The 26,439-nt window shown below is 43.7% G+C and overlaps 1 protein-coding gene across 1 annotated transcript in view; it reads left to right on the forward strand.

Moving 5' to 3' along the window:
• Window positions 1-26,439, forward strand: part of DMRT1 (doublesex and mab-3 related transcription factor 1) — a 62,157-nt gene that overhangs the window by 19,040 nt on the left and 16,678 nt on the right. The window contains exons 3-4 of the mRNA XM_063423462.1: window positions 8,496-8,779; window positions 17,824-17,986. Coding sequence (XP_063279532.1) covers window positions 8,496-8,779; window positions 17,824-17,986 — 447 coding nt within the window. The remainder of the gene's footprint in view (window positions 1-8,495; window positions 8,780-17,823; window positions 17,987-26,439) is intronic.

Consider the following 26,439-nt stretch of genomic DNA (forward strand, 5'->3'; position numbering starts at 1 on the left):
GGCTCATGCAGATGAGGAAGAGTTGTTGAGTATGGTGGGGAGAAGTTTTGTTGGGGTTTACAGTTCTTTTGTGCTTTTGTTGTTCCCAGTAAAGTTTTGAGCCCTTTTCTGTTCTCCCTTCAATCCTCTCCTCCCCTTTTGTGGTTATTGCCTGGCAGCTTTGGCTGACAGGGCTGTAAACGTGTGGGGAAGGGCAAATATTTGCCCTTTGTAAGAGGCAGCAGAGAGTGAGGGACACTTGTTGCTGGGAGGGCTGGCAGGGTAAAATGGCACCACCAATCAGGATACGAGAAGGGCTCCACCAATGAAAAGCACGGAAGGACTGATTGACAGGCATTGGGAGGAGCTAACTATCCATATATGGGCATAGCTAAGGCTGTGGGAGGGGCCAGAAGTATCTATAAGGACTGCTCATGAATATTAATGAGGCTGATGCAGTCTCAGGGTATAAAAGGCAGAGACGCCATTTTGAGAGTGGAACCTCTGGTGGGCAGGAGCTCCCATCAAGCTCCCAGTGCTGTTTACCTCCTTTGCTTTGTAATTTTAATGGGTTCTAATTAAATTTTATTTACTCATTCCCACCTGGGTTTTGAGTAGATTATAACAATTTCTGGGAACTCGTCCGGGTTATTTCCACCTATTCCAAAGACCCCTGGGGACACCTGTGTGGGGAGGCCAGCACTGCCAATTTTGGTGGCCCACCCTGGGCATCTGGTGGGCCCTTGGACCCGAGCAGGATAACCAGGAATGAGGAGAACCCACAAATCAAAGGTAAAATCCCCCAGGTTTTTTTCTGTCATTTTTTTTTACATGCATGTTAACCTGACACGGATGGACTGGAGAGATTAGGCCAATGCCCGTAATCCAGGTGCAGGAGCTGCAGCTCTGGTGTCCTCACACAGGACGTGTACCAGAGTCCCTCGGAACAAGGGGACATTGTACGGTTCGGTGGATAGTCGGAGTGGCAGGAGCCTCTGGCGTGGGGCAAAAGACAAAGAGGGGGGATGCAAAGAGCAAAGACAGGGAAGCCCTGGGCAGCAGGACACGATGGCAGGGAGGCCACAGCAAACGAGGCAAAGAACAAAGACAGGGAGGTGCAGGAGGCAGGGTGGTGGCTGTGATAGCGGGGAGCACGCGGGACGTGCGTTCAGCACCAAACGTAATGGAACACGTGAGACATACACAAAAACATGGTAGAAGCAGAAGGTAGTCCTAAACTAATAACATAGGATGGGGAAGAGCAGAAAAACACCTAAAGAAGAAAGGAACCCAGGAATATACCATCAGCCAGCACCCCTGGGACTGAAACTATCGCAATGGGACCATCAACCTGATACAAGGGAAGGATAAGATAAAAATGATGCAGTACTGCATGACAGAGTGGACAAAAGAAGAAATACTACCCAATCATATATTTTTGCCTCAGTGTGGGTCACTTGAGGGGTGGATTTGCCAAGCCCTACAAATATGTGTAAATATCGAAGACCCCTGCAACCAGGAGGAAGGTGAACTTGGGGCCTGCTGGAAAGGGGAGATTTTTCCCTCAGAGGCAAAAACCTTTAAGGTGTCATGAAAAAAGGAGTGGTATCCTCTGGATAACTTACCTCTGCCATTTCCCATGGCCCCGGATGCACTGGTACCTCCAGCAGCACCAGCTTACCCCATTGCCCAAAGTGCACTGATACCCCCAGAAGCACCAGTGTCCTCAGAGAAGGTGGTAACCCTAGATGGGCTTAGCCAGAACACCACAAATAAGGTGAAATCAAGGTGTGAGAAAGAGCAGGAGAATCACCAAGTTGGGGTATGTCTCCTCAGAGAAATACCAATGGGTGAGGCACAAGGGGGTCTGTGAGTGCTCCTCTCAACTCTTCTGAAGTGCGGGCTCTTAGGACAGAATTGAGAAGATTGTTAGATGTCCCTATTGGTTTGTCAGAACAGGTGGATCAGTTTTTAGGACCAAACACCTGTACCTGGGACAAAATGCAGTCCATCCTAGGCATAGTGTTTTCCCCAGAGGAGAGGAAAATGATCAGGATAGCAGGTGTAAGAATCTGGGATAGAGAACACCAGAACAGACCACAGAAGGGAGAAGAAAAGATGCTGAGGGAGGCTCAAAAAGTCGGTGTTGGAAGGGAGGAGAAGATGAAAGTGAAAGCTGCAGTTATGGTAGTGCCCGTAAGAGAAGGGAATCGATCTGTAAAAAGTGGGAATCTTAGTCAGGATAGGGAGGGGGCTCAACAGGAGATAGTCAGGAGCAGTGACTGACAGAGTGGAGCAAGAACCAAAGGACAAGATCAAGGTATCACATGTTTATCTTGTGAGGGAAGAGTACATCTAAAGAGGTTCTGCCCTCAAAGACATAAAGATTTAGATGAAAAAATGAGAACAAAAACTCAATACCAAAATTCCATATGTTTTTACTGTGGGGAAAGGGGACATCTAAAGAGGATTTGTCCGACAAAGAGGGAGATTTGGGATTAGCTTAAGAAAGCACAAAAGAAGCAGAAAATGAGGGAGGGAAATGAGATGTCATTGTAAGTTTTCAATAATCTTACCATTAGGTCCCCAAGGGAAACTTTGAGGGATTTTTTTTTGATTGATGCAGGAACCAAGGGAATAAATGAAGTGCTTTCTGGGAGACCATAAAGCAGAAATGGGAAATGTATTATCAATACCAGGAGGCAGGATGAAATTTTTTCTTTGGAGAGGGATTTGCAAGTACAATTAGGAATTGGGGTATTGCCAAAAGAAAGGGAAATTATAGTGATACTGTTCAAATTAAAAGACAATGAAAAGAAAATAAACCAAATTGTATCGACAGGACCAGAGAATCAGGGAAAACTAGACATGATGTCCACTACAGTTAAAGTAAGAAGTCACCCAGTCTGAGTTTGCTAATATCCTGCTTCCTCAGAAGAGTGTGAGGGATTAAGCTCGTGCAATTAAAAATTTTGATAAAATGATAATGAAATTCTAAAACTGGCTCCTAAAGCTGAAGGTAGCAATTGCTTGACTCTTGGCTTTTTTTATTATGAAGCAATCTGCAGCATTCTAGCAGCATTCAATAATCATTTGAAGTTATGCAGAAGAAGAAAACCTCTATATATTTCAAAGTGTATTCTAGATAATCCCAGCCTGCCCAGGCAACTTCCCAAGCACAAGACTAGAGGGGTGTGAGTTGTTAAAAGCGTCCATCACTGGATTTCAGTTTTGAGAGAGCTCAAGGACTGGTGTAAAAGTTAAGTGACATGTAAAGAGGACAGATTAGAGCCTTGGAAAATGCTGCCTCTTTTCTTTTGACACGCACTTTCGTTGTTCCCAGTAAAGTTTTGAGCCATTTTCTGTTCTCCCTTCAATCCTCTCCTCCCCTTTTGTGGTTATTGCCTGGCAGCTCTGGCTGATAGGGCTTTAAAACGTGTGGGGAACGGCAAATATTTGCCCCTTGTAAGAGGCAGCAGAGAGGGGGACATTTATTGGTGGCAGGGTAACATGGCACAACCATGTTCTGGTGGCCTACAGAAGATGAAGGTAAGCACAGGTAGCCTAGGAACAACACAGAGACATTGTCCAGGCAATCAGGGAAGATAATGGGAAAAAAAAGGAAAGGTAATGCCCTGACAGAATTGAATCTGGCCAGGGATGACAAGAGCAACAAGAAAAACCTCTGTGGGTATGCCAGTGGTGAAATGAAGAACGGAGAAAATGTGAACCGTCTCTGGAAGGAGATGAGAGACCTGGTTACCCAGGGTATGCACAAGACTGAAATAATCAAGATGCGGGAAGGGCTCCACCAATGAAAGGCACAAGAAGGACTGACAGGCCTTGGGAGGAGCCAAGTATTCATATGTAGGCAAAGCTATAGGCTGTGGGAGGGGCCAGAAAGATATATAAGGACTGTTTATAAATATTAATGAGGCTGATGCAGTCTCAGGGTATAAAAGGCAGAGACACCATTTTGTGAATGCAGCCTGTGGTGGGCAGGAGTCCCATCAAGCTCTCAGCACTGTTTCCCCCCTTTGCTTTGTAATTTTAATGGGTTCTAATAAAATTTTATTTTCTCATTCCTGCCTGGGTTTTGATCCCTTTATAACAAACATATTAAAATTTGTGTGTAATAGCAAGGGAAGGACCCAGGAGCCCTTCCTACTTTTTCCATCTAGAGAGTGAGGACAGTCAAGGCATAAGCCTATCTCCTCCAGCAGATCTCATATTTTAAAGTGCAGGTAGATGGGCAGAGTGGGAGCTTGACAGTGTGGCAGGAGTTGCCTTCTTGAAAGCTTAATTCCTCTCAAAAACTGTACCCTGATATGCAGGTGTTGCAGTGCTGTGAGTTCTAAGGCAGGGGAGGACGCTCCTCTTGCCGGCAGGGCCATTCAGCTGTGTTGAATTACATTTGGAAGAAAGAAGGAAATCAGCTGAAAGCTGCTTTCTTGACCTTGGTGTTCTCTGTGTGCTGGCAGAAAGCAGTCACAGGATGACAGCCTGCCTTGAGGAGACCCCTTAGCTGGGTGAGCTGCTGGAGGCATGGCTGTAGGAAGGGTCAACCAGTAGGTAGGAGTGTATGGACAAGGAGCAACCAGAGGAGCCCCAGCTAGATAATTACAGATGCTGATTCATATAGATCTGTTCTTCCACATTTAGAAGTGTAGATCTTGTGGGATTTAGGGAAAATGAACTCTTCTGACTGTATTTCCTGTGCTGTCACAGGAATCCCAGTTCTTCAAGGAGCTGGATATGTCTTTCCCTTTGTTTAAACTTTTCCCTTTCTGTTTGCTCTTAATTTTGATGGCAGTGTATTGGGGCACATCTCTGTGGTGTGGCCCTGCAGCTCAGGATGGCTGTGAGCCAGAGATGTTACAAGGACCATGGATTTCATAACTGTGGGTTTATAAGAGAAGAATGCCCAAGGTTGCTGATGGTGGGGATTTTTGCATATTGGGTGCATGGGTGGTTGAATGAGCCAGCTCTGCAGACCAGCTTTGGAGATGGCAGCTGGGGGGTAGTGTAAAGACTGTTGGAGCATGGAGCAGTGGCTGAAAGAAAGCAGAGGGCAGTTCTGGTGGGTTTGTAACAGCCCTGAACTGTGAACCACTGGTGGCTGTTGTGCAGCTACAGAAAGCAAGATGCGTGACAAGTCAAACCTTTTGCACCACTGGTGCCAAACCACAGATAGGAGATAGAAAGAGAAAAGAAGGATCAAAACGGATTTTACTTTTTCTCCTTCTTAATGCAGCAGAATACTGCCTCTACTGCTTTTCAGGAGGGAGCTGTAGCACTGACAGCCACAGAAGCATCAGGAATATTAGGAATGTTTGTGTGATTTGGTGGATAGCTATCGGTAGGTGTCTGTTCCAGCTTAGCCCATCTTGTACCATGTTAGGAATTGTGTTTTCTAAGACCTTTCCAAAAGTTGTGACAAAACCTGTTACTTTCTCCCCCTCTTCCATTTAGCTGCTGGCACCCGGGATGGCTGATCTCTCCTGTGTATTAGAGAATCAGAATCACAGAATCATTTAGATTGGAAAAGACTTGTTAAGATCATTGAGTCCAGTGTTTGACCCATCACTATCTTGTCAACTTGACCTCAGCACTGAATGCCACATCCTCTCATTCCTTGAAACCCTCCAGGAATGGTGATTCTACCACCACCCTGGGCAGCCCATTCCAGTGCTTAACAACCCTTTTGTAAAGTTCTTTCTGATGTCAAATCTGAATCTTCACTGGCACAGCATGAGGCTGTCTCCTGACATTGTGCCACTTTGTACCTGGGAGATGAGTCCAAACCCCACTGGCTACAATCTACTTTCAGGCAGTTGTAGAGAGCAGTGAGGTCCCCCTGAGCCTCCTTTTCTCCAGGCTAAACAAACAACCCCAGCTCCCCCAGTCACTCCACATAGGACTTGTGTTCCAGACCCGTCCCTGCTCCATTGCCCTTCTCTGGACACACTCCAGGAGTTTCATGTCCTCCTTGGAGAGAGGGGCCCAGAACTGAGCACAGGATTTGAGGTGCAGCCCCACCAGTGCTGAGCACAGGGGGACAATCCCTGTGTCCTGCTGGCCACACCATTGCTGGCACAGGCCAGGGTGCCCTTGGCCTTCTTGGCCACCTGGGCACTGCTGGCTCCTGTTCAGTCACTGTCACAGCCCCCAGGGCCTTTTCCTGTGGCAGCTTTGCAGCCCCTCTGGCCCAGCCTGTGGAGCTGCCTGGGGCTGTTGTGAGCCAAGGGCAGGAGCCAGCCCTGGGCCTTGTTGAACCTCACCCCGCTGGCCTTGGGCCATGATCCAGCCTGTGCAGAGCCCTCTGCAGAGCCTCCCTGCCCTCCAGCACATCAACACTCACACCTCACGCAACCTGAGTTAGTGTTGTCTGTGAACCGACTGAGGATAATCTTGATCCCCTCATCCAGGTCATGTAGGTGTAAAAAGATGTCATCTTCCTGGGGTTAGTATTTTTAATGGGGAGTAGTGGCCATTCTAATGATGCGCTGTAAATTGAAAGACAACACAGAGATTTTAGAAGAAATCACACATTTGTGCAGCATAATATATCCTTAAATATAGAGGAGTTCAGCAGGCAACTGCCTTGCATGTCTCTGTCATGTGAAATCTGTATCCCAGCAAGGAATGTGTTGGAGGATTTTGCTTTTGGCTTCTATTTTGCAACATTTAAAGCTGAGCAATTGGAATGCAGCTTTATTTGAGAGGTAAATTTAGGGAGGCGAGTCAAGTTTGTGCTGTGCCTGTGATCTAAGTTCTGATTTTATCAGATGCAGACAAAAGGATCTAAGAGTCTTGCCCAGAAGCAGAATGATAACGATTTAAAAAAAATAAGTAAAATGAAAGTGCAGAAACTTAAAAGTCTTTTGTGGCATTGGAGGCATTTCTGTTTTGTGTGCAAATTTGAAAAATATTCCAGATAAACAAGGCCAGCTGACTTGGTTCTGTGGAAAAATCAGGTGCAGGAGGCATAAAATAGTCTGTGCTAATAAATAGTTCATTGATGTCAACAGAATGTCAGCAAGAACTGAATGGGAGCACTGTGTAATTTAGTGACCTGGAAGGAGATGATCCATGATTGCAGAAAGCTTTCATATAGCTGAAGAAGTGAAACAGAATTGCATTGTAAACAGCAATAATTGGTAAAACTGATGATTGGATCTAGTATGCAGCAATACACGGTACCATGGACATTGGTATCATGACTCTGAGAGGCTGGTATGCCACCATATTCCTTCTACAGGTAAGAAGCCAAGATACAGGTACACCAAGAGAAAGATCCAGAACAAACCAGGCCTGCCTGAAATGTCTCCTGGGGCTGTTATTTCCTATGTGCCTGTTGCCCCTGCTGCTTCACATCCATGCCAATAGCTCTTGGGAGCTCACCCATGTGCTTTAAGCCACATTGTCTTCTTCTCCACAAAACAGTTGGGCAACATCATGGGGAGAAGAGGACTTCCTTACAGAGAGCTGGTACAAGGTAGGGTCACAGACATGCAAACTAGAGCCAGAGCTGCAGATACGGAGGGACTTGAATGTTAGATTTTTTTCCCTTTAAATATATATGTAAGATTGTGGCAGGTTTTTGTTGTGTCTGTCCTAGCAATGTAACTGATCCAGGTAGAAGAGAGAGCTGGGGTGTGCAGTAGTACCAACAAGCAAGCACCTTCTATTTTTCATGCTTGCAAATATTGCAAGGCACTGTTTGACAGTGGAGTGGGGAAATTGTGGCTTCTCGTTGTCTGAGAAGCACCCCCATCTTAGGGAATGACAGGGAGGCAGACCTTGCCTGTGCAGGGGAGTGCAGCCAGCTAAGCCCTGGTCTGGAGGCACTCCAGAGTGGTTGCAGCAAGTCACAAGCAATACCTTTCTCCTCCTCCTCTTTTTCTAGTGTTGGGGGATCTTGTTCTGCCCTGTGATTTTGTAGGTACAGGAGATAAATTTGTGTATGAAGACTCATCAAGGATTAAGGACCATACTGCTCACGGGTAGCGTATGGGTTTCTGGGAGACCTTGGCTGTTGCTGTGGTACTTTCCCCAGTGCAGCTTCTCTTGTCTTGTGGCTGTTTGCCCTTCCTGGAGGCATGTTCAGAAAGTGTCCTTTCACCTTCAGGACACTGGCTGGGAGGAGTCATTCTGTAGCTAGATCCTTTCTGCTTCCAGAGAGTTACAAGAGACTTGGCACACTGTTACAGATTAAAAAGTAGTAGGGGACTGCAAGGTTAGGTGATGTAAATCATTATCCTCATCAGTTGATACTAATTGAGGATTCAGAGCATTGTCTTAACCTGCAGTTGGTTTTGTCTGCTGTTTTGAAGTCTGTGATGTGTGTAGGTGGCAGTCTTGCACTCTTGAGTAGTGGTTGGTCCATTTGAGCTTCTACCAAACACTCAGCCGTGTTCAGCTTTCAAGCTGAATTTACCACTCTCTGTCCAGCCTTTGGGAGGAGTAGTAGCTCATTGGAAGGTGAAAGATGATGTCTTTTTTTTCTTTTCCAGAGGGACGGATGCTCATTCAGGACATCCCTTCCATCCCCAGCAGAGGGCCCTTGGAGAGCACGTCTGAGTTGGTTGTGGACTCCACCTACTACAGCAGTTTTTACCAGCCGTCCCTGTATCCTTGTTACAACAACCTGTACAATTACTCCCAGTACCAGATGGCCGTGGCCAGTGAGCCTTCCTCGAGTGAGACAGGGGGTACGATTGTGGGGTCGGCCATGAAGAACAGCCTTCGAAGCCTCCCAGCAACATACATGCCAAGCCAGTCAGGAAAACAGTGGCAGGTATGATCTCCTCTGTGCTGGTTTCATGGCAGTGCAAAACCAGAATTGTATTCCAGGGTGGCATTAGGACCCATTTCAAGAAAGCTAGACAAATGAGTGGTTTCAGTGCAGCATAACAGAAGCAATTACATAGTTGGACAGTGATAATGGTAGGGATAAATTGCCACAAGCACAAAGGGCACTAACTTGATTTTATCTTCTGTGTTATGTGATAGTAGATTATGAATTGTTTTCCAGAAAAAGAGTCTAACTCAATTGCCCAACATAACATCCGTAGAGCCTCAGATGTCATTTCTGGGAAGCTTTGCTCTTCAGAAACGTGGGTTTTTTCTGTGTTTCACATCTGAGGCACCGAGGTGGCCCAGGAGACCACACTGTTGTGCAGTGGTTTGGTTGCAGTCAGTTGAATGTGATGCTGTGTGTTGCTAGTTCTGTGTTCTGGCAGTGGCAGCTCCAGAACTTGTGGTTTTGACTTGGGTAGTTCAGGTTATGGGCAGTACCTGAGAAGTGCAAGCTCTTTGTACTTCATGAGGATATAAAGCAAATCAAGCCCTCTCACTCTAGGACTTGATAATTGCAGCTTCCAACTCAGTACAGTCAGAAACAGGAAAAAGGGGTAATCTAGCAATGTGCGAGATTCTTGGCAAAGTGCAAACATTTCAGTGACTCTGGGACTGTTTGGTTTTGGACTGCAGAATGCATTTTCTGTCTGAGACTGAAGTGGTAGGGCTGTACCCTCCGAGTCTGTGTGTGCCTGTCTCCCCTGTGTAAGGACAGGAGAGGGCAGACCTCTTCTGTAGAGCATCAAGACAGGCCAGACTGCTTCTGCAAAGGCTGTGTTGTGAAACCACTCAACAGTGAAATGTCCACCAAAACCTCCTTGTGTAAATGAACAGACAGGTCATCCTGTTTGCTGACACAGAGCTTCTCCAGCCAGATCTCTCTGGCACAGGGATCAGCTGCAAAATTTTCTAATTTTTTGATACTGAGGAGCTGTCACTAAGGCCAGGGTGATTACAATTACTGTAGCATTTATCACTATTCTGTGTCCTTTTTTCTGCTGTGAGTATAGCTGTATGGGATAAAGAGCTCTCTGTCTTCCTTCTGTGGTGCAAGCCTGTGCTGTGAGAGCTTTCTTGTCTCAGTGTGTTGATACATGAAGGTACACCTTTGCAGCTGATGGCATCATCACCAGCTGATAAATTCAACCACCAGGCCAAGGGGAAAATCAGTCAAGGCGCGTTACAGAATTTTGTGCATGGTAATGGGGTGAGGTGCCAAGTGCCTTTTCAACTCTTTCATTTTGGTTAATTGGGTTAGCCTGGTACAGCAGAATATTTCAGATAGAAGGTTACTTCTCAAGAATCTGCAGCACTTAGCTTGCTGATGCATGGAGACACCATCACAACACTAATGAAGGGTGGCAACATTTGCCTTGTGAAAATAATGTTCTTGCAGGCTGCTCCCACACTTCACCTAGCACACAGTGTTTGAGGAAAAGCATAGGTGAGTATGTTAAAACATGTTAAACCTTGGAATGAAGATGTAGGGTCCTCATGGTTCTTTTGTCATGTACTGCAGTTTATAGAAAAGAAAGGTCCTGGCTTAGAGAGTCTGTGTCTCACTTGTGAGATCGCCTGTTGCTTGTGGAACCTTTGACATCCCTTAAAGAAATAAAAACAACTGCATGGTTTCCACAGTTCTTCTCTTCAGGCCCTGCAGAAACTATCTTATGCTTAAGTGCCATTCAAATCAGTGAGATCTTGGAGAGGTAAGTAGGGAAAAAACATGGTTGTTGTCAAAAAGGACAGTTTTTCTTCCACCAGCAGGCTCAAAGCTGCGGATGTCTCTTTTGGGATATATCACATGATTCCATTCACCTTTATGTGAATTTGATTATCTACCACATCTAAGATGTTAATTTCTGCAGAGCAGACCTTTTATCCCTGAGTGCTGTTTTGGTTAGATGTCTGAGCAGAGAGAATAAAGGTGCTGCTTTTTGCCTGCAGAATTGATGTCTCCCCAGCTTCTAAATGTCCTGAAGCCAGGACCCACTTCTCTGCAGCAGGGCAGGGAATAGTTCAAGGTCAGTGTTACGTAACTTGCAAGCTGTTTCTCAGACTGATTCTGCAAGTGGGTTTGTTACTGCTGGAAGAGTTCTGAGTCGTAGGGTTTGCATACACTTACAAGTGCATAACATTGCACAAATAATCATAAGAAGTGTTAGTGAGAGGTTAGAAAACATCCGATGGCAGTGGGTGCAGTGATGCTGAGGTTGTAAAACCCTGTGTGGCACTGAGGATGGTTTGTGGTAAGGGGAACAAGGTCTCAGTTGCTGCACATGGTTAAACATTGATTCTGCTCATGTGGGTTACCAGCAAGGGAAGATCACAGAAATAGCATTAAATGGAGGATGAATAACTAATGAGCTTTTCTGTCAAGCACATTGACAGAAGTAAGGAGTAAGTAAGTAAGAAATTAAGGGAGAGTTTCATTGAAGGCATGATACTCAAAGATGAATCAGACCTTGCTTAAACCTTCAGGAGGTTTTGCTGGCAAACCTGTGTGTGCTTATCCTCCTCAGAGGAAACACATAGCTGTTACCTACACTTCTGGACTGCTTGTACTGACTGAATTTATTTTTTGCATGTACAGGCTTTCTTAAACCAGACTAGAATAGGAGTGCATCTTCTTATCTGACTTGTATTGCTGTAACTGTTTTGATCAAAGCTTTTGATCTTTGTTTCTTTGCCAGAATCATAGCTGGGCAGTGCCTGCTGTAACCAAATTAGGGCAGCTTGCTAAGGTGTGAGCTCACAGAAGGGTTCTTTGATAGTAGAAGTCACCACTGTGCTCACTGGAGGGCATTCTATCTAGTCTAAGCTGGGTAGACAAGACACCTGGCTTTTTCAGGCTCTCATGGATCCTATATTAACCACACAGGGAGAATTGCATATTTAAGGTAAGCTAACTTCTGGACGCAGACAAGGCCTTGAGCAGCCCAGCTGTCTGCTGTTTCAGAATTTAGGGAGCAAGAGAGAGAATAGCCAGGGAGGAAACATGTGAGTGTGTGTGGGATGAGATGAGGATTAATGCATCATTGAGCATTGGCAAATAAAGTGAATCACTGAATCTTTAATGTAGATTAATGTCAGATTTCATTAGTCTTTGTTCTTTGCAGAGGCTGGCGTGCTCGAGTGGATTCATAAAGGTGCAAATATTTTATGTATTTCTCTGTAGGTTTTCCTCATCTATATACAGTCACACCAGAAGCTGTATCCATCATGATTTGATAAGTGTAATGAAGATTATTGTTTTGGTTGAGACTCCTTTGGCCATTTATATTCTGCTGCTCCTGCCAGCTCTAAGGCAGATAATCAGATATGTGTGGTGTTGCACCTGAGGAAGAGACAAGCCTAGGTTGGTAGGAAATGTAGCAGATTTGTTGGTTACTGTACCTCTCCTTTCACTCCAGTCCTGTGTGAGCATCTGAAGTCTCCCATGAAGCTCTTGTAATTGCACATTACAATGGAAATTTGTGTACATTCCATCCAACTAACAGAAAAATCAGTTTGCCAGCATAAGTGTGTTGATGTACTTAGAAGGTGGTGTTTCTGGAACTGGTCTCACTGCAATCGCTCATACACTGGAGAGTATGGGGTGATTGTGGCCTTTTCTGTCACAGCAAAAGTAAGACCTTTATGGACACATCTGATTCTCATCAGACGTGATTTTCTAAGCTCACAAACTGCTGGCATGTGATCCACAGCACAAGTCTAATCTGGGCTTGTAGTGAGTCAACATCATCCTCAAAAATGTTTAAAAATTTGTCAAGATGCAGAATGTGCCCCCACACCTGGAGACCACTGGCTGCTTTTTCTTTGTGTTTCTGGTAACTCCAGGGATCCTGCTCCTGGGAAAGGTTAAGGCTGGTATGGAGATTTTAGACACATTTCAGGATCTCCTTCTCCTTCTCCCTTGGCAAACCAGTATTCTCACTTTCAGAACCTCAATTTTTTTTGTTCTTTCCTTACACCACTTTAGAGCAAAAATAGTTGTCAGGAACTGGGAAATGTAGACTTATTTTCTAATGTGGGATTTACATTTACCGTCTGGAAACAAAATATTTAGTATTGCTGATGGAGGAAACCTTTTTAAGGATTTCTCAGAAGTACTGAACTTGGAAAAATTCTCTTTTACTAAATCCAGATGAATGTGGCTGTGATAGGACAGCTAGAAGTTTGAAGAATAGCTACTTGCTAGTAAAGAAAGACAGCTCTTTCCAACTTCTGCCACCTGCTTCTGCTTCCTGGCTCTTAAGCCTGTCTCTCCTACAGAAATTGCAGTCTTACTGTCCAGAAGTCAATGTAAAACGTGTGCATGTGTGTGTAAATATATACACATAGTGCAAGTCACCCAAGACAGTCCCAATTTTATGTGTAAGCAGTGAATTATATACTGTATTCATAACATACCCTTCACACTACAGATTTATGCTAAAAGTATCCTAATGTTTCTGACAGCTCATGTGTGACATGAATGCAATCCATATTTCTTGGAGGAGCTAATCTAAGTGGTTTATTTTCCAATACTGCTGATAGGGCTATATCTCTAGGTGTCACTGCAGTTGAGATTCTGATGGTAACATATTGTTTATGGGTCACTGCCTTTGTCTAAAAGAATAGGTTGGAACAGAATAGCAAAGGTTAATTAAGTTTGTCTATCAAGGGGGGACAGATATAGATGTGTCTTGTATTTTCTGTGCTAGAATCAAAGTAAGTCAAGGCAGGGTATCATAGACTCATTTTTCCCTTGTGCTGGAAAACATGCTTAGCTGGTTTTAGGAGTGAAACACTTTGGGCAGCATGAGTGCAACAGTAGTTGAAGGGTCAGCACATGAGCAGTAACATTGCAGGGTGGGAGAGCTGCAGGAACCTGGTTTATAACTGCAGAAACTGAGACAGGGAAGTGTTAAATAACTTGCCATAGTCACACAGCTCACAGGTGACAGAGGGGAGATTACTGTTGCCTGAATTTCCATTTCATTGCCCAGTGGATGCCCTCTTGCCCATGCCAATATCCAACCTTGTGAGTTCTGTTGTTTGCAAGCAATGACACAAATTTATGCCCACTAAAATTAACTTTAAGATCAAGACAGAAGGACGAGGCTATGTTAAACTTCTAAGTTTCTCTGGTGTTGCCATAATTACTGAGTTTGGTAAGTTTATTGCTGAGTCATGGGTGAAATAAAAGCATGGAAATCCTGGGTAAAGTGATTTGGCCAAGATCATGTGGAACACCAGTGGCAGACCTAAAGAGTTCCACTTTGATCTTCTGTGTTGCTTTGAAATTTTTTCAGCCTTTGTCACCCAGGAGTAGCATCCATGACCTCTTCCTGTTTGTCTTTCATGGAAACAAGCCCCATAGTCAGGATCAACTGCAAAGTGTGAAGATACTGCTAAAATAACACCTGTGTGCTCACAAGGAGATTGTGTCTGGCAGCTTCTGCAAATAAAAGAATTAAACAGGTGATGTTTTGGCTAAATAAATATGTAGGAAGGGCAGGACCATTTTCTAATCTCTGAGGCTTGAGAGGTGAGTCACCGCTTGGTGCCTGCTTTAACACCTGCCTGTTTCTGGTTTGGCCACCTTCTCTCCTCAGCTCTTCCTCAGTGAAGAAGATATGTAGAGGTTATGCAGATGCTGCCAGAAGCTTGGGAAGAGGAACTGGGCTGTATGTACTCTTCCACCAGCTGTTCAGAAAGGTTTTTTACAGGAATGGTCTGATGCAAGACCATTTTTCTCATGTTTTCCCTGGACTTTGCTATATATTCTGTCACTGTTGGACATAGCTGGGGGGCTGCACTGACCATTTTGCTCAGTGATGAACAAATCCTGTTTCCAGCTTAACTGTAGCTGCCTCTCAGTTCCTCACAGTGGCTTCTTAAGGCACAGAGAAAGAACTTCCAGTGCCCTCATGGCCTTCCAATCAGGCTGTATTTATTTGTTCATGAATTGTAAGCATCCCACCATTGCTTGCAGTACATCTTTTAAAACATTACTGAGTGTGTGCTGTGTTGTACAATTTAGGGGAACCTGTAAATGTTGCATAGACCAACTGCTGCTCCAGTGATATGTGTCTCCCACTAAAGTCTGTGAGGTACTGATACAGTAGTGATACAAACCAGAGTGGTTTGTGGGACTGTCCCAGCTTTGTTGGAGGGGTGGAGGGGGCAAAGGAGACACCAGAATGCCAGGCATTCTCATCCTGTGATCCCTGCATGACCCCAGCATTCCCCCTGGACAGGATCTAGGACAGGAACCCAAACCTGGTACCTGACTGTAGCATTTGGAAAGCAGAACTCCCCCAGGTTGAAAATAATCTGAATATTCCAGGGCCTCCCCAAGGCTGTCTTGATCTCCCTTTTTGGCACCCAGAAACCTGCAAGGATTCCACAGAACTGCAGTTTAATATGTCCCTTTTCATGAGGTAGTGGTCTCCTAAGCCCCCTTTTTAGTGCAGCGCTAAGGTCAAGAATTTTTACAACTGGTTGTTCTTTTATTGTTACTGTAAAATAGGACTGCTAAGCACTATAAAAAGGAAACCTTATGGTTCAGATTTACTGCGGTGTGGATTCTAAACAGTTTAATAAAAAAACCCCAAAAGCTTTTAGATTTTCTTCGGTGGTTAATACACAGCATATTCTTTGCAGAGCCAAGCCTCTGCCTGTCGGTCGAACTGTGGTTCATAGACTTGGTGTGGGTAATAAGATTATAAAACATGTCTCTTGCTAGCCAGCTACCACACACTAATAATAATAGTAGTAATAATTCATTGCATCTGGAGATTTTAGGTGAGTTGTTTTTTTAAGAAATGGAGAAAACCCCTGAAAGAAGTGTTGAAAGGAGGCAGATCACTGCATCCATTCTACAGGAGGGAGAAATGTGCGCCTGATCGAGTCCGTGCCAGAGAGTGATCCCTCCATTTTGTTACAGCTGAAATAATGCTGTCTCTTGCAGGCAACCTCTTCTCAGTTGTACATGTGGCCACATGGCCTTGCACAAGGGAGAACTGGAGATTTGAGGTCTGTGGATGCTACCGTGCCCCACCAAGGGAAGGAAGACTGTGTGCAACATGGCAAACAAAGAGGAGTTTGCTAACTTTTTTTTTCCCAGTACTTCCAGAGCTGTTGAGCTTTGCAGATGTGCAGATTCAAAATGCCCTTTGGACTGTGCTTTTGGGCAGTCTGTATTGCACAGAGGCAGGATTCTGTTGAGGGAATCTTGTTTCCAAAAGAGAGAGTGCGTGTTTCAAAAAGGAGAGGGTCAGAAGACGAGAAGCAGTTTCAGTGGTTCTTCTGAGTTCTGATTTCTTAAGAATGACTCAGAATTTTTGAAGAGCAATTTACTATTTATTCTTGATAAAAACTTCTGTGCTTGTTGAACAGTTTCTGTATATGAAGGAAGGAAAACAAAATTTTTAAGTATTGCTTTAATTTATAGTAGAAAAATTCTTAACTTTCACAGGCTAAAACCAAGTCTCTCAGTACATGTGCAAGTATACACAACTATGCTGCTGTCAGAAATCAGGCAGATGTGCACTTTGCTTCCTGTGAATGGCCACCATACTCTCTCTCTGTGCACCTAATCTCACTGCAAACATGCCTCAGAGAGCACCAACAGGATTTTGTGTGGCTTGGGCCACATCATTTGCAGCTGGGTATATGAAATTGAATATGGAATTCTTTCAGGGACTCTTGGAAAACAAAGCGTGACTGCATTCTGGGGTAGTTCTGGGAGGTGCTGGTGGCTCCTACTGCCAGGACCAGATCCTGTAGGTCTGCTGGCATGGGACAGCTGACTGGAACACCCAGCAGGTTCACACCCAGCCTCCCCTGCTCCCTGGCTCTGAGCTTTGCAGCCCAGGAAGGGCTGAGGGTCAGCACTGCAAGCACAACTGGCACCCAAGGGAGCCACAGGCAGATATGAGGTGGGATGTAGCTGAAGAGGCTGTCAAGCATGTCTGCTTACACAGACATTGTGTAATGGCATTATTGTTGGCACTGCTACTGCCATAACCAGTACAAAACTCTGATGTTTTGTTTCTGCCCATAAGATTTCCACCTTTCAGTCATTCAATTCCTAGCATACTTAAGGGAATCAGCTAGTGTTGCCTTTTCCTGTTGAAAACGTTAATCTTGTGGAGTGTTTTGGTTGCATTTTTGGAGCCACGTTGCATTGTAGGGCTTTGTAATAAATAATAGTAGTGGGTAGTTCTTTCATAAAACACGAATTTAGGAAAGCATCACCACTTCTCTGAGGGAATCAGTTTAGATGATAACAGGGCATTGGAGTAGGATAAACTTCGATTTCTGAGTGTTGCCAGTTGCTGCAATCTGTGGAAAAGGAAGAGATACTGTACTGACGTGGCAGACCTGCTGGCTGGTGTCCACTTGTGGCTTCACAGCTGGCCTCCTGTGTAGTCTAAACACAACTTGCTTTTTTCAGTGTTGCAAGACAAGCAATGTGATTGTTTTTGTGAGTGTCACTGCTCAGCACCATGGAGCATATCCTGTGAGCCAGTCGATAGGACTGTCCTCCTCAGCCACCCAGCAGTCCCCTGGCAGAGCAGCTACCACCAGTCTGAGATGGGTTAGTCTTTGGGGAGGTGTAAGAGCTGGATGGACTCTTCATCTCTGACGCTGCCCAGGTGCACACACTTGTCTGTGTCCTAAGCCGGGGACTTGGCAGGAGGCTGCTTGCAGTGAAGAGTGCAGATGCATCTCCATCTGTAGTAAGATAAAGCAGCCATAGGTGTGCTGCTGCTGCTGCTGCTGGGTCACATCTCACACCACACCACCTGTGACGGGTCAGTGTGGGCAGACTGCAAAGCCACCAAATCAAAAACACAAGGCTAGCATATCAGAATTTTACTTCCCACACACCCACTGTGACCTCCTTCAAAGCCGTGGAGAGGAGGGTTGCCCCCATGACACTGGGGCTTGGCTTTCACAGGTTGCTGTTGCATTTATGTCTCCTGACAGGTGAAAGGCATGGACAGGCACCATGCTGTCAGCTCCCAGTACCGCATGTGTTCCTACTACCCACCTGCATCCTACCTGGGACAGGGCGTAGGAGCTCCCGTGTGCCTTCCCCAGATCCTGACCTCTGAGGACATCCCCTCCTCCTCGGAGTCCAAAGCGAGAGGTAAGTGCACCCACTGGAGTGCCTGGCACCACCTTGCCTTCAGCCTGCACCCAGGAGGTGTGGGTTGCTGCTGGAAGAAGCTAAGCCTCATAAAATAGCTGTTCCAAAGATGGTGGCTGATTTCTGATATTGTGGTGGCAAAGTAAGGCTGATGGTGTACAGTCATGGAGTCTTGCACTTTAGAAGCCTCATGGTTCAGGAGTCCAATCAGTTATACCTTCTACACTTGCATATGTCTCTTCAGTTGTACAGCACTTGAGGTGCTGTCTTTGGTGCTTACCACCTGGCCTTACCTCACAGAAGTAAATGGTGATGTTTGCTCCTACCTCAGAATAACCTTTCTTCTCAGAAATGCTGATTTTTTCCTACAGGCATCCCACTGAGCCTTTGCCATCCTTTGTGAATCACATGTGGGAACTGCTCCTGCATCCCAACAATATAATGAAGCCCTTTGCAGACTTGCTTTTGGTTGTTTGTTTTTTTTTTTCAAACTCATCATGCCATGTTACTTAATTAAAACCTACTGCAGATAAATATTTCTTTCCATATTGTGTTTCAGGCTCTCCTAAGGATTACTGTAATCTGCATTAATTTCCAGCACTGGTGAATTTACCCTGTGGTTTTGGCAGTGTTTCTCATGCTTCCTTGTTCCCTTATTCCTGTAGCACAGGTGTTAACACAGGTGTTAACATGGCTCAGCTGGAGTATCCAGCTCCACTGAGCTGCCTCTCCATCACTGCATCAGGTCAGTAACTGTTGCTGGAGAAGTACAAGAAACACAGAACAAAATCTTCACACTCTCCAGCATGCAAAAGTATTCTGAGCCAGGACAATAAGCTTTTCACGTGTTTTGTTTCTCTGTACCAATCAGTGAACTCGGCCCTTTAATTTTGAATGGTCCACAGGAGGGTTTTTTTTCCATTTACTTTGCATCTGCCAAGTTTCAGTGGGTTGTTTTTGTTTGGTTTTTTATTTCAGAGTCACAGCACTGATAACAGCATCCATCCTTGTTTGCTTCTCTTTCTTTCTACACTGTGATTAGTCTTCTCTTTCTGTTTGGTGGAAGGATGTATGTTGTGTAGGTTCAATAATTGTTCTCAGTCGTGGTCTGTCTTTGGCTGAAGTCCTGGTGTGTGTTTTATTTGTGTTATGTGCTTTTGTCACGACAGGACCTTAAGGATTCAAATGTTGTTTTGGAAGGTGAAGTGTGTATAAAGTCATACCTGTGGCTTGTGTAAGTCAGCACTGAGCTCTTGTATTCACTAACTCTAGAATCATTTCTGTTTAAGGAGGTGGCTGTTATTCCATAGTGGCTGTTTCTGAAAGTCTTCCAACTAACCATGACATGTTAGATAGATGAAGAAACAATACATGGTGTGATGAAACCTTAGACTTTTCCTCCTTCTCCAGTAGTTTTAAATGGCTTAGAGAAATCAGTGATCCTTGGTTCATTTTCCTTCTCTTTTCTTCAACTTTATTTTATTCCCTCTTTTTTAACCACCAGTGAACGGTGACGTCTTCCTTTCTGCCCATTGGTTGGAGAAGCAGTTGGTTTTATGCTCAACTGCAGTTGACACTTTTTCTTGCATCCATCACTACTAACTCACTAAGAAGTCTTACCAGCCAAGTGTTTTTAAAAATAGACAAAAGACCTTATACCCTCTGTTCCCAAATGCACTTCAGTAATTTTTCATCACTCTAGAAAAAAATTCTACCTAATGTTCCACTGATTTTTAAACTGCATAAATACTGTATTTTCAATAATCCCTGACTGCTTCTCCAGACACTATTCCACACACAGATATTGTTCCCTAAGTTACACCATCAATCAGAAACCGACAAGCAGTGAGATGTAATTTACTGAGATCAAACAGCATTTTCTAGACTCTGAAGAAGTGTTTTTCTATAGCAGGGAGCTAGTAGGTGAAAGAGGCACCAATGTTTTTGGAAGAAATTTGCACCCATGAGCAGGATCGTAGCCAACAGGCTGCTTAGAATCATCTTCTTTTTCCTTAGGCATGTTCTTGGAGGAGGTGTTTTTACTTTTTCTGTCTACAGACAAATTAATATCCCCAGAAAATACATTATTTACTATTCCATGACATTTTTCTTCTGGTGCTTTTCTTAGACCTTAGAGGGTTGGAAGTTTGTTGCCTCTTTATTGTCCCGTGTGAGTGCTGAATAAATGCTGTGTGTTAAAGAGGGTGGGTGGTTTCCCCAGACTGTTGACTGCACGTTGCAGTTGCTGTCTCTTACAAAAGACACATCCTTAGGTATTTCTCTGTTCATTGTCAAGCTGAGATTTCTGTCCAGTGTCTGACTCCCTTGTTATAAAGCCTAAATGATGTGTTTCTACAGGGTTAGTGATTGCTGCTTGCTGAAGGCAACCCTAGTGCATGTTTTAAAGAAGCAAATCATACTTTATTCATTCCTTTTGTATGTTTGAAGTGGTAATCATGCTCAGAGGCTTCTTTCCTTTTTAAAAATATGTACTGGTGGATTTTAGATCCAGAGGGGAACATTAGGATCATCTAATCTAATTTGCTTTATAATATAGACTGTAAAACTTCACCTAAACTCCTGCAGCAAACCCGTGACTATATTTTTAAGATCTCTGTGAAGACATGTATTGCTAACCCAGAAATTTTGCAGGAGAGTAACAGTGTGCTTAGAAGAGCTGCAGGTCAAAATAAAAAACTGACTTTTTAGCCACGTTTTCAAAACATCTGAAATGCACATCTTTAGCAAAAATGGCTATTAAATTCCCAGGCACAAATCTGCAGTGGTCTTACACACATACAGTCTATAGCTCACAATTCAGCTGCAGCTTCAGGATTATAGAGACTTCACCAGTTCGTGTATTGTCTTGGTATTTGAGTGAGACCATTTAACTAATTTTATTCTGGTGTGTTAAGTGTCTGCTTGTACCAGTTACAGTAGGAGGGATGAGAGATGCACTAGCAGATCTACGTTTTCTTCCTTTCAGTGATGTGAAGATCTCTGGCAGCTTCTAGCACTTGTACAGGACCATCATGGCATGTTGCAGTGTCTTGCATATAGTAATGGGCTGATGTTTTGTGAGTGGCAGAGTACCATCAGTCAGCCTCCTTGCAGTCTGAAGTGTTTCCAAGTAAAATGTTTTGCTTCCAGCTAAGCACAGCTGCTGCCCTTTCAGCAGAAACTGGGAAAAAAAAGGGCAGAAAAAGTTGATAAAGCAGTGACAAACAGCAAAAGGATGTTTTTAGAGGGCTTCCTTAGATCGCCAAGTTGCAAGTTTAAGCCAGTAATTTCTAGGTAGGAGGGGAATTTTATACTCTGTATTGCAAAATATTTCCTTCCCCTTTTTTCTGCAAAAGCAATAGGAGGAAAACACATATGGGAAGGTTGTCAAATCTTGTGCATGTGCATGCAAAAGCATAGTTTTTGTTGAGAAGTGGAGAAGTGAGAGTAGGACACAACAAGGTATTTTGTCTCCAAAAGCCAAATACTTCGTTCCTGTTGATTCCTGTGGGACAGTTGCATGTTTGTTTTTGAATAATGAATCTTCTTAGGTTTGGCTCACTACCCAGAATAGTCTAACACCTTCCAGTGATTTTCAGTCAGCCTCTCCAGCATTTATATTTATGAAATAACAAAATGGTCAAACAAGGGTTTGAGAGAGCAAGAAAGCACCTGCAGGGTACATGCCTCACTCTGGGTCTTGTTTCTGCTGCATGAAAGTTCAGGATTTGCTTATCTGTATGAAAGTGTTTTCCAGGTCTGGGAAAGTGGCAGAAAAATTTAACATTCAAATAGAAAGACGCAAAGGATAAACATCCCTGTGTCTGCAGACACTTCAGGTTTTAGAGTAGTTACCTGGTCTTAAAGTTGGCATGGAGTAAAATCTCCTCTCTGTCATCATTGTGTGAAATGTTGAGATAATTACACCATATGTCTGGCTGTGGTTAAAAAGATGTCTTGCATTTAAAATTTTGTTCTAGCTGCTGGACAGATTTGAATTTTTTGTTTTCCTGTCTTAAGTGTCACGAGTGTTGGAAATACAAGGAATGAAGCACTGGAGCAATGCTGTGTTTGCAGCTAAACACTAAGCAGGAGTCTGAATGTTCTCCCAAAGACATGTGACAAAAGATGATATTTTGATGCAGAAAACATCACCAGTTTTTTGTAAATAAGCAAACATCATTTTATGAAGATGAACATTTCTGGTAACAGGTTTTCTGCGTCAGCATAACAGCTTCCAGCACTAAAACACTTTTTTGCAGTCCTTTCTAGAATTCAAATAGCAGGTATACCCAGTTTTACAGTTGTGGAAGTGAAAGTGACACAGACATTGCTGGAATCTGCATTCAGAGACTCACCCTGCCTTCTGTGCTTGGATGCTGTGTCAACAACAGAACTGAACCATGGCAAAAACCCGGCCACACTGGAGCAGCTCTGTTCCAAAAAAAGCCTCTTCCAGTAGTTCCACAAGAAAGGGCATGTTGGAAGCAGTCTCCCTGCTTAAGATAAAAAGTTTCACTTTGACAAAAGCTTTGCTGGAATGCAAGGAATGCTGTGTGCCCCAGAAACATGTATGAGAGATGGAAAGATTGGATGTTTTCTTCCCAACTGGGTTTTTGTGCACCAAAGTTATCCCCTTTTGTTGCGGCTTCCGATATGTCATAATTTTGCTTGAACCTAAGTCCTAGAAGAGAATGCCACAACAAACAAGGAGCCACTTCAGAGACACCCATGACACCTTTTACCAGGACTTCTTGACCTGAGAGAGTTCAAGAAGTCCTGGTAAGCAAAAGGTCACTGAGACCATATGCTTGATCCTGAAATGCTTTCTGTAAGCATCGAAGTTACAAGGATGGCACTGCAAACAACATGGGCTGGTTTGATACGGCTGAGAAATTTCCTCAAAGAACAGCAAAAAGCCTCTGTCTGCTCTTAATTTGCAGCCAGCTAGGGAGATGCACTGACAAAGCTCTTTTACTAGAAAGTTCTCATGAACTGGGAAACAGTTGTAGCAAATAGCCCAAATTGTCTTCTGTCAGCGGGCTAGCCACAATCTGTGTAAGCTTTAGAGTAGCTGTTCCAGTCCCAGGCAGTCCAGGTGTTGTCAGGTGTGAGACATAGTTCTTTTACTCCTTTCCTGTATACCTCTTTGAAGAGCATCACCAGAAATCATCTTGAGTTTGGAAGGGTTTCAGCAGCAGAGTGTGGGGAGGATAAAATTTTGCATCCAGAAGTTCATCATTGTTTAGCTTGTGTATGTATGTGTTCTGTCTGTGCATCTTTTGCTTAAAAGGTGACCTCTACTCAAGAATATTTGTTCTTCATGATGAAAGAGCAAGCAGTGTTTGCTGAAAATTCAAGACTCTTAATTTCCACTATCATTTTATATCAAACTCTTAGCAATAGATTTTGAAATAACACCAAAGAAGAGGAAAGGAGTAAAGATCTAAATCTGTAGATCTTCAACAGTTACTTCAAGTGGGTCACTTGAACTTGGGGCAACTGTTTATTTTTTTGTGCGTTCTCATTTCTGTTTCTTACAGTCCTCAGTGGCAATGCTGCATGCAGCTTCCCTTTGGCACTGATTACAAGGATGGTGAGCAGATTTTGTATTATGTTTGCATGCCTTAAGTGTGTTGCATGCGCATGGCAATGTTTTACAGGTCTCTTTAGGCAAATGACTTTTTAACATGTCATTTTCATTAAAAATTTGAATTTTGGGTGTAGCTGAACAGACAGTTGTTGAGCATGGCCTTTTTTTTATCTTCTAAACTAATCAGGTTTCTGACCCTGATTAATGATATTATTAATCATACTTGATAATTTCAGTAGTCTTAACAGCAGCTGTCAAAATACATTTGAGAATGTAAGGCATATTCAGTATAAGCTCTTTTTTCTGTGTATGGAAGTCTTTTTATAAATTACTGGTCTGTGTTCTAAATTAGGTTGTATTAGTGAAGATTTGAGCAATATTAAAATAACTTAATAAGGTCTGATGGGAATTCGTAGAAATAAAGTAATATGAGCAATTTTTTTTTCCATTCTTCTTTACTTCAGTCCTCATTAAAAGGCTCATTTGAGTAGTTTCTTCTCTAAATGTAGCATTTATGTTATGATCACTCAAAAGCACACAGGGCAGCTGTGCATTGGATGACTGCAGAATTACTGATTCTCAGGTTTTGCTGATTTGTATCAGGGTGTCTGACAAACCCTTGCTGCTTGATCTGCGAGCAGCCAGTGGTCCTGCCTAAAGAGTGGTGGAAAACCCCTGTATTTCTGAAGGCTCTCCACCTGTTTTTGTACAAAAATAAATATTTCTGCACTGAGGCTTTAGCAGCCCCTAGCAGGGATTTTAAGCTGTCACAGAAACTCTGTGGGAATGCCTTCATTTTTCACCATCCTAGCAAGAGAGAGTGGGACAGCCTGAACCCCAAGCAGTTGCCAGTGGCACCCCATTCCCTCTTCTGCTTTACATTCTCTTAGCAGAGGGAAGTTTCTCAGTGCCTCCTGCAGTTACAAGCACTTTAGAGCCACATGTTGAAGAGACCAGTGGCTAATACCCACCGCACCCCTGGACTTAACATTGTGCATGTATGAGCTGCTCTTTATGTCAAATGCTGGATGTTACTATAGCTAATGAGGCTGTGCAGGATTTTTATTCATGCTTTAAGGGATCTTGGGTCCTTCACTGAAAAAAATCAACTCTATCAAAGTTATCAAACCTGCTTTCTTTTACACCTGGTATGGTGTTGATGCTCTAAATTTATTACCTGTGGATATAGAATTTTTCCCACTGTTGCAGAAATAGGTAGAAATCAAACATCAGACTTTTCCATAAAGTGATAGAACAAATGAAGCCATCTTGTCAGTGATTACTGACACGATTTGAAATTGTAACAGGGATAACCACTGGCCTCTTTGCTTTGCTTTAAGGAGCAGTTGCATCCTTGTAACTTGTCTGGTTAAAAGAAGAGAGAACTCCATATTCAGCTGTAATCTTTTCAGTGCATGAAAGCCTAGACCACTGTGCAGTTCATGCCAGTTTTGCAGCTCAGGTGAGAGTCTACATCTGAGCTAGTTCTTCTACAGCTTCTTGTGCTTATAAAGTAACCCTGTGCACATTGTGAGAAACTCTTAACAAAAGAGGTGTTGTTACTGAGCTCTAAAGGAAAAGGGAAAAGAAAAAGAGCAACTGAGTCTCTATGGTGTAGGCTGGCCTTGCCTCTTGCAGGGAGCTGAATTGTGATTGTTGCAATCCATAGTGCTGCTCCCAGGATAATCTCAGGGGAAACAAAGAAGGGTAGCATCTGTTCCCACTGCCACGTTTGCATGCTGTGAGTTCTCTGTCTTTTCCCCTATCACAAAAGCAAACTTCTGTCAGAAGAGAAGCAGCTTCCCTACAAGCAGTGGGCAAAGTTGCTGGGGGATTTTGTAGTGCTGTGTGTAACTGCTCAGGATAACAGGGAATCGTCATGTGGGAGCAGGACCAGACAGCCCATAATTAATTCTGCCTGTTAATAAATATACGTATTTATATTGCAAGTGTAAATAATACTGAAATATGTTCCCTGCACTTGATATATGTAACCCTGCAGGGCAGGGTAGGGGACAGATACCAAGGCGACTTAATGGGCTTTTTTAATTTGGCAGCCGTCAGTGTGCCTGCCTATCAGACGTTTTTAATTATATTATTCAGTGTAGCCAATGAGTTTATTTCCAGTGCTCCTCACAGGCATAGCTCAGGCCAAGTACAAGTTGAATAACCTTCAGGAAAGCTGTGCTGTCCTTCTGTCGGCCGCTGTCTTTGAAAATTGCCTGCAGAGTTAGTGAGCAGGAACAGTTAAGATTTACAAACAATGATGAAGCTTGTCATGCATCTTTCACCATTCATCATCTGGATGCCGTGGCTGGGCAGTGAAGTGTTCTTCATAAAAACCAGCTCAGTGTGAAATACACCTCGCAGCAATGTTTACTGCTCTGAAACTCGTCAGCAGCCCTTTATAGTAAATCCAGATTGCGATGTGACATTACAGTATATCATTGCAGAGCGCGCTGGGGTTTACACTGGGAATGAGTGCAGTTCACACCAGATGAGATGTCGAAATTGAGTTATGTAGGAATTTGGCTGTTATATGGGGATAGCTTTTGTTTTCTGAGGACTGAAAGTTAGCTTTATATATATAATATATATAATCTACACATACCTGCACTTGTGTGTGGGTGCCTATATCGGTATACATGGATATATGGATACACATACCCTGTGCACACATCCTGTATATGCTCACAGATTTCTCTGACAGGGCCCTGTCTTAGGTTTATTAATAAGCATTTCAGTATTTTGTTAAAGTGTTGCATTTTAGCGTTGTCTCTTCAGTGAAGTAGCCATTTGGTGTCAAACAATTCTTTTTTCAAAGAGGTTTCTATCCACAGCAGAAATGATGCCGTTGACT

Source organism: Prinia subflava, chromosome Z (assembly GCF_021018805.1).
Source record: "Prinia subflava isolate CZ2003 ecotype Zambia chromosome Z, Cam_Psub_1.2, whole genome shotgun sequence".
In the NCBI taxonomy this organism is placed as follows: Eukaryota; Metazoa; Chordata; class Aves; order Passeriformes; family Cisticolidae; genus Prinia; species Prinia subflava.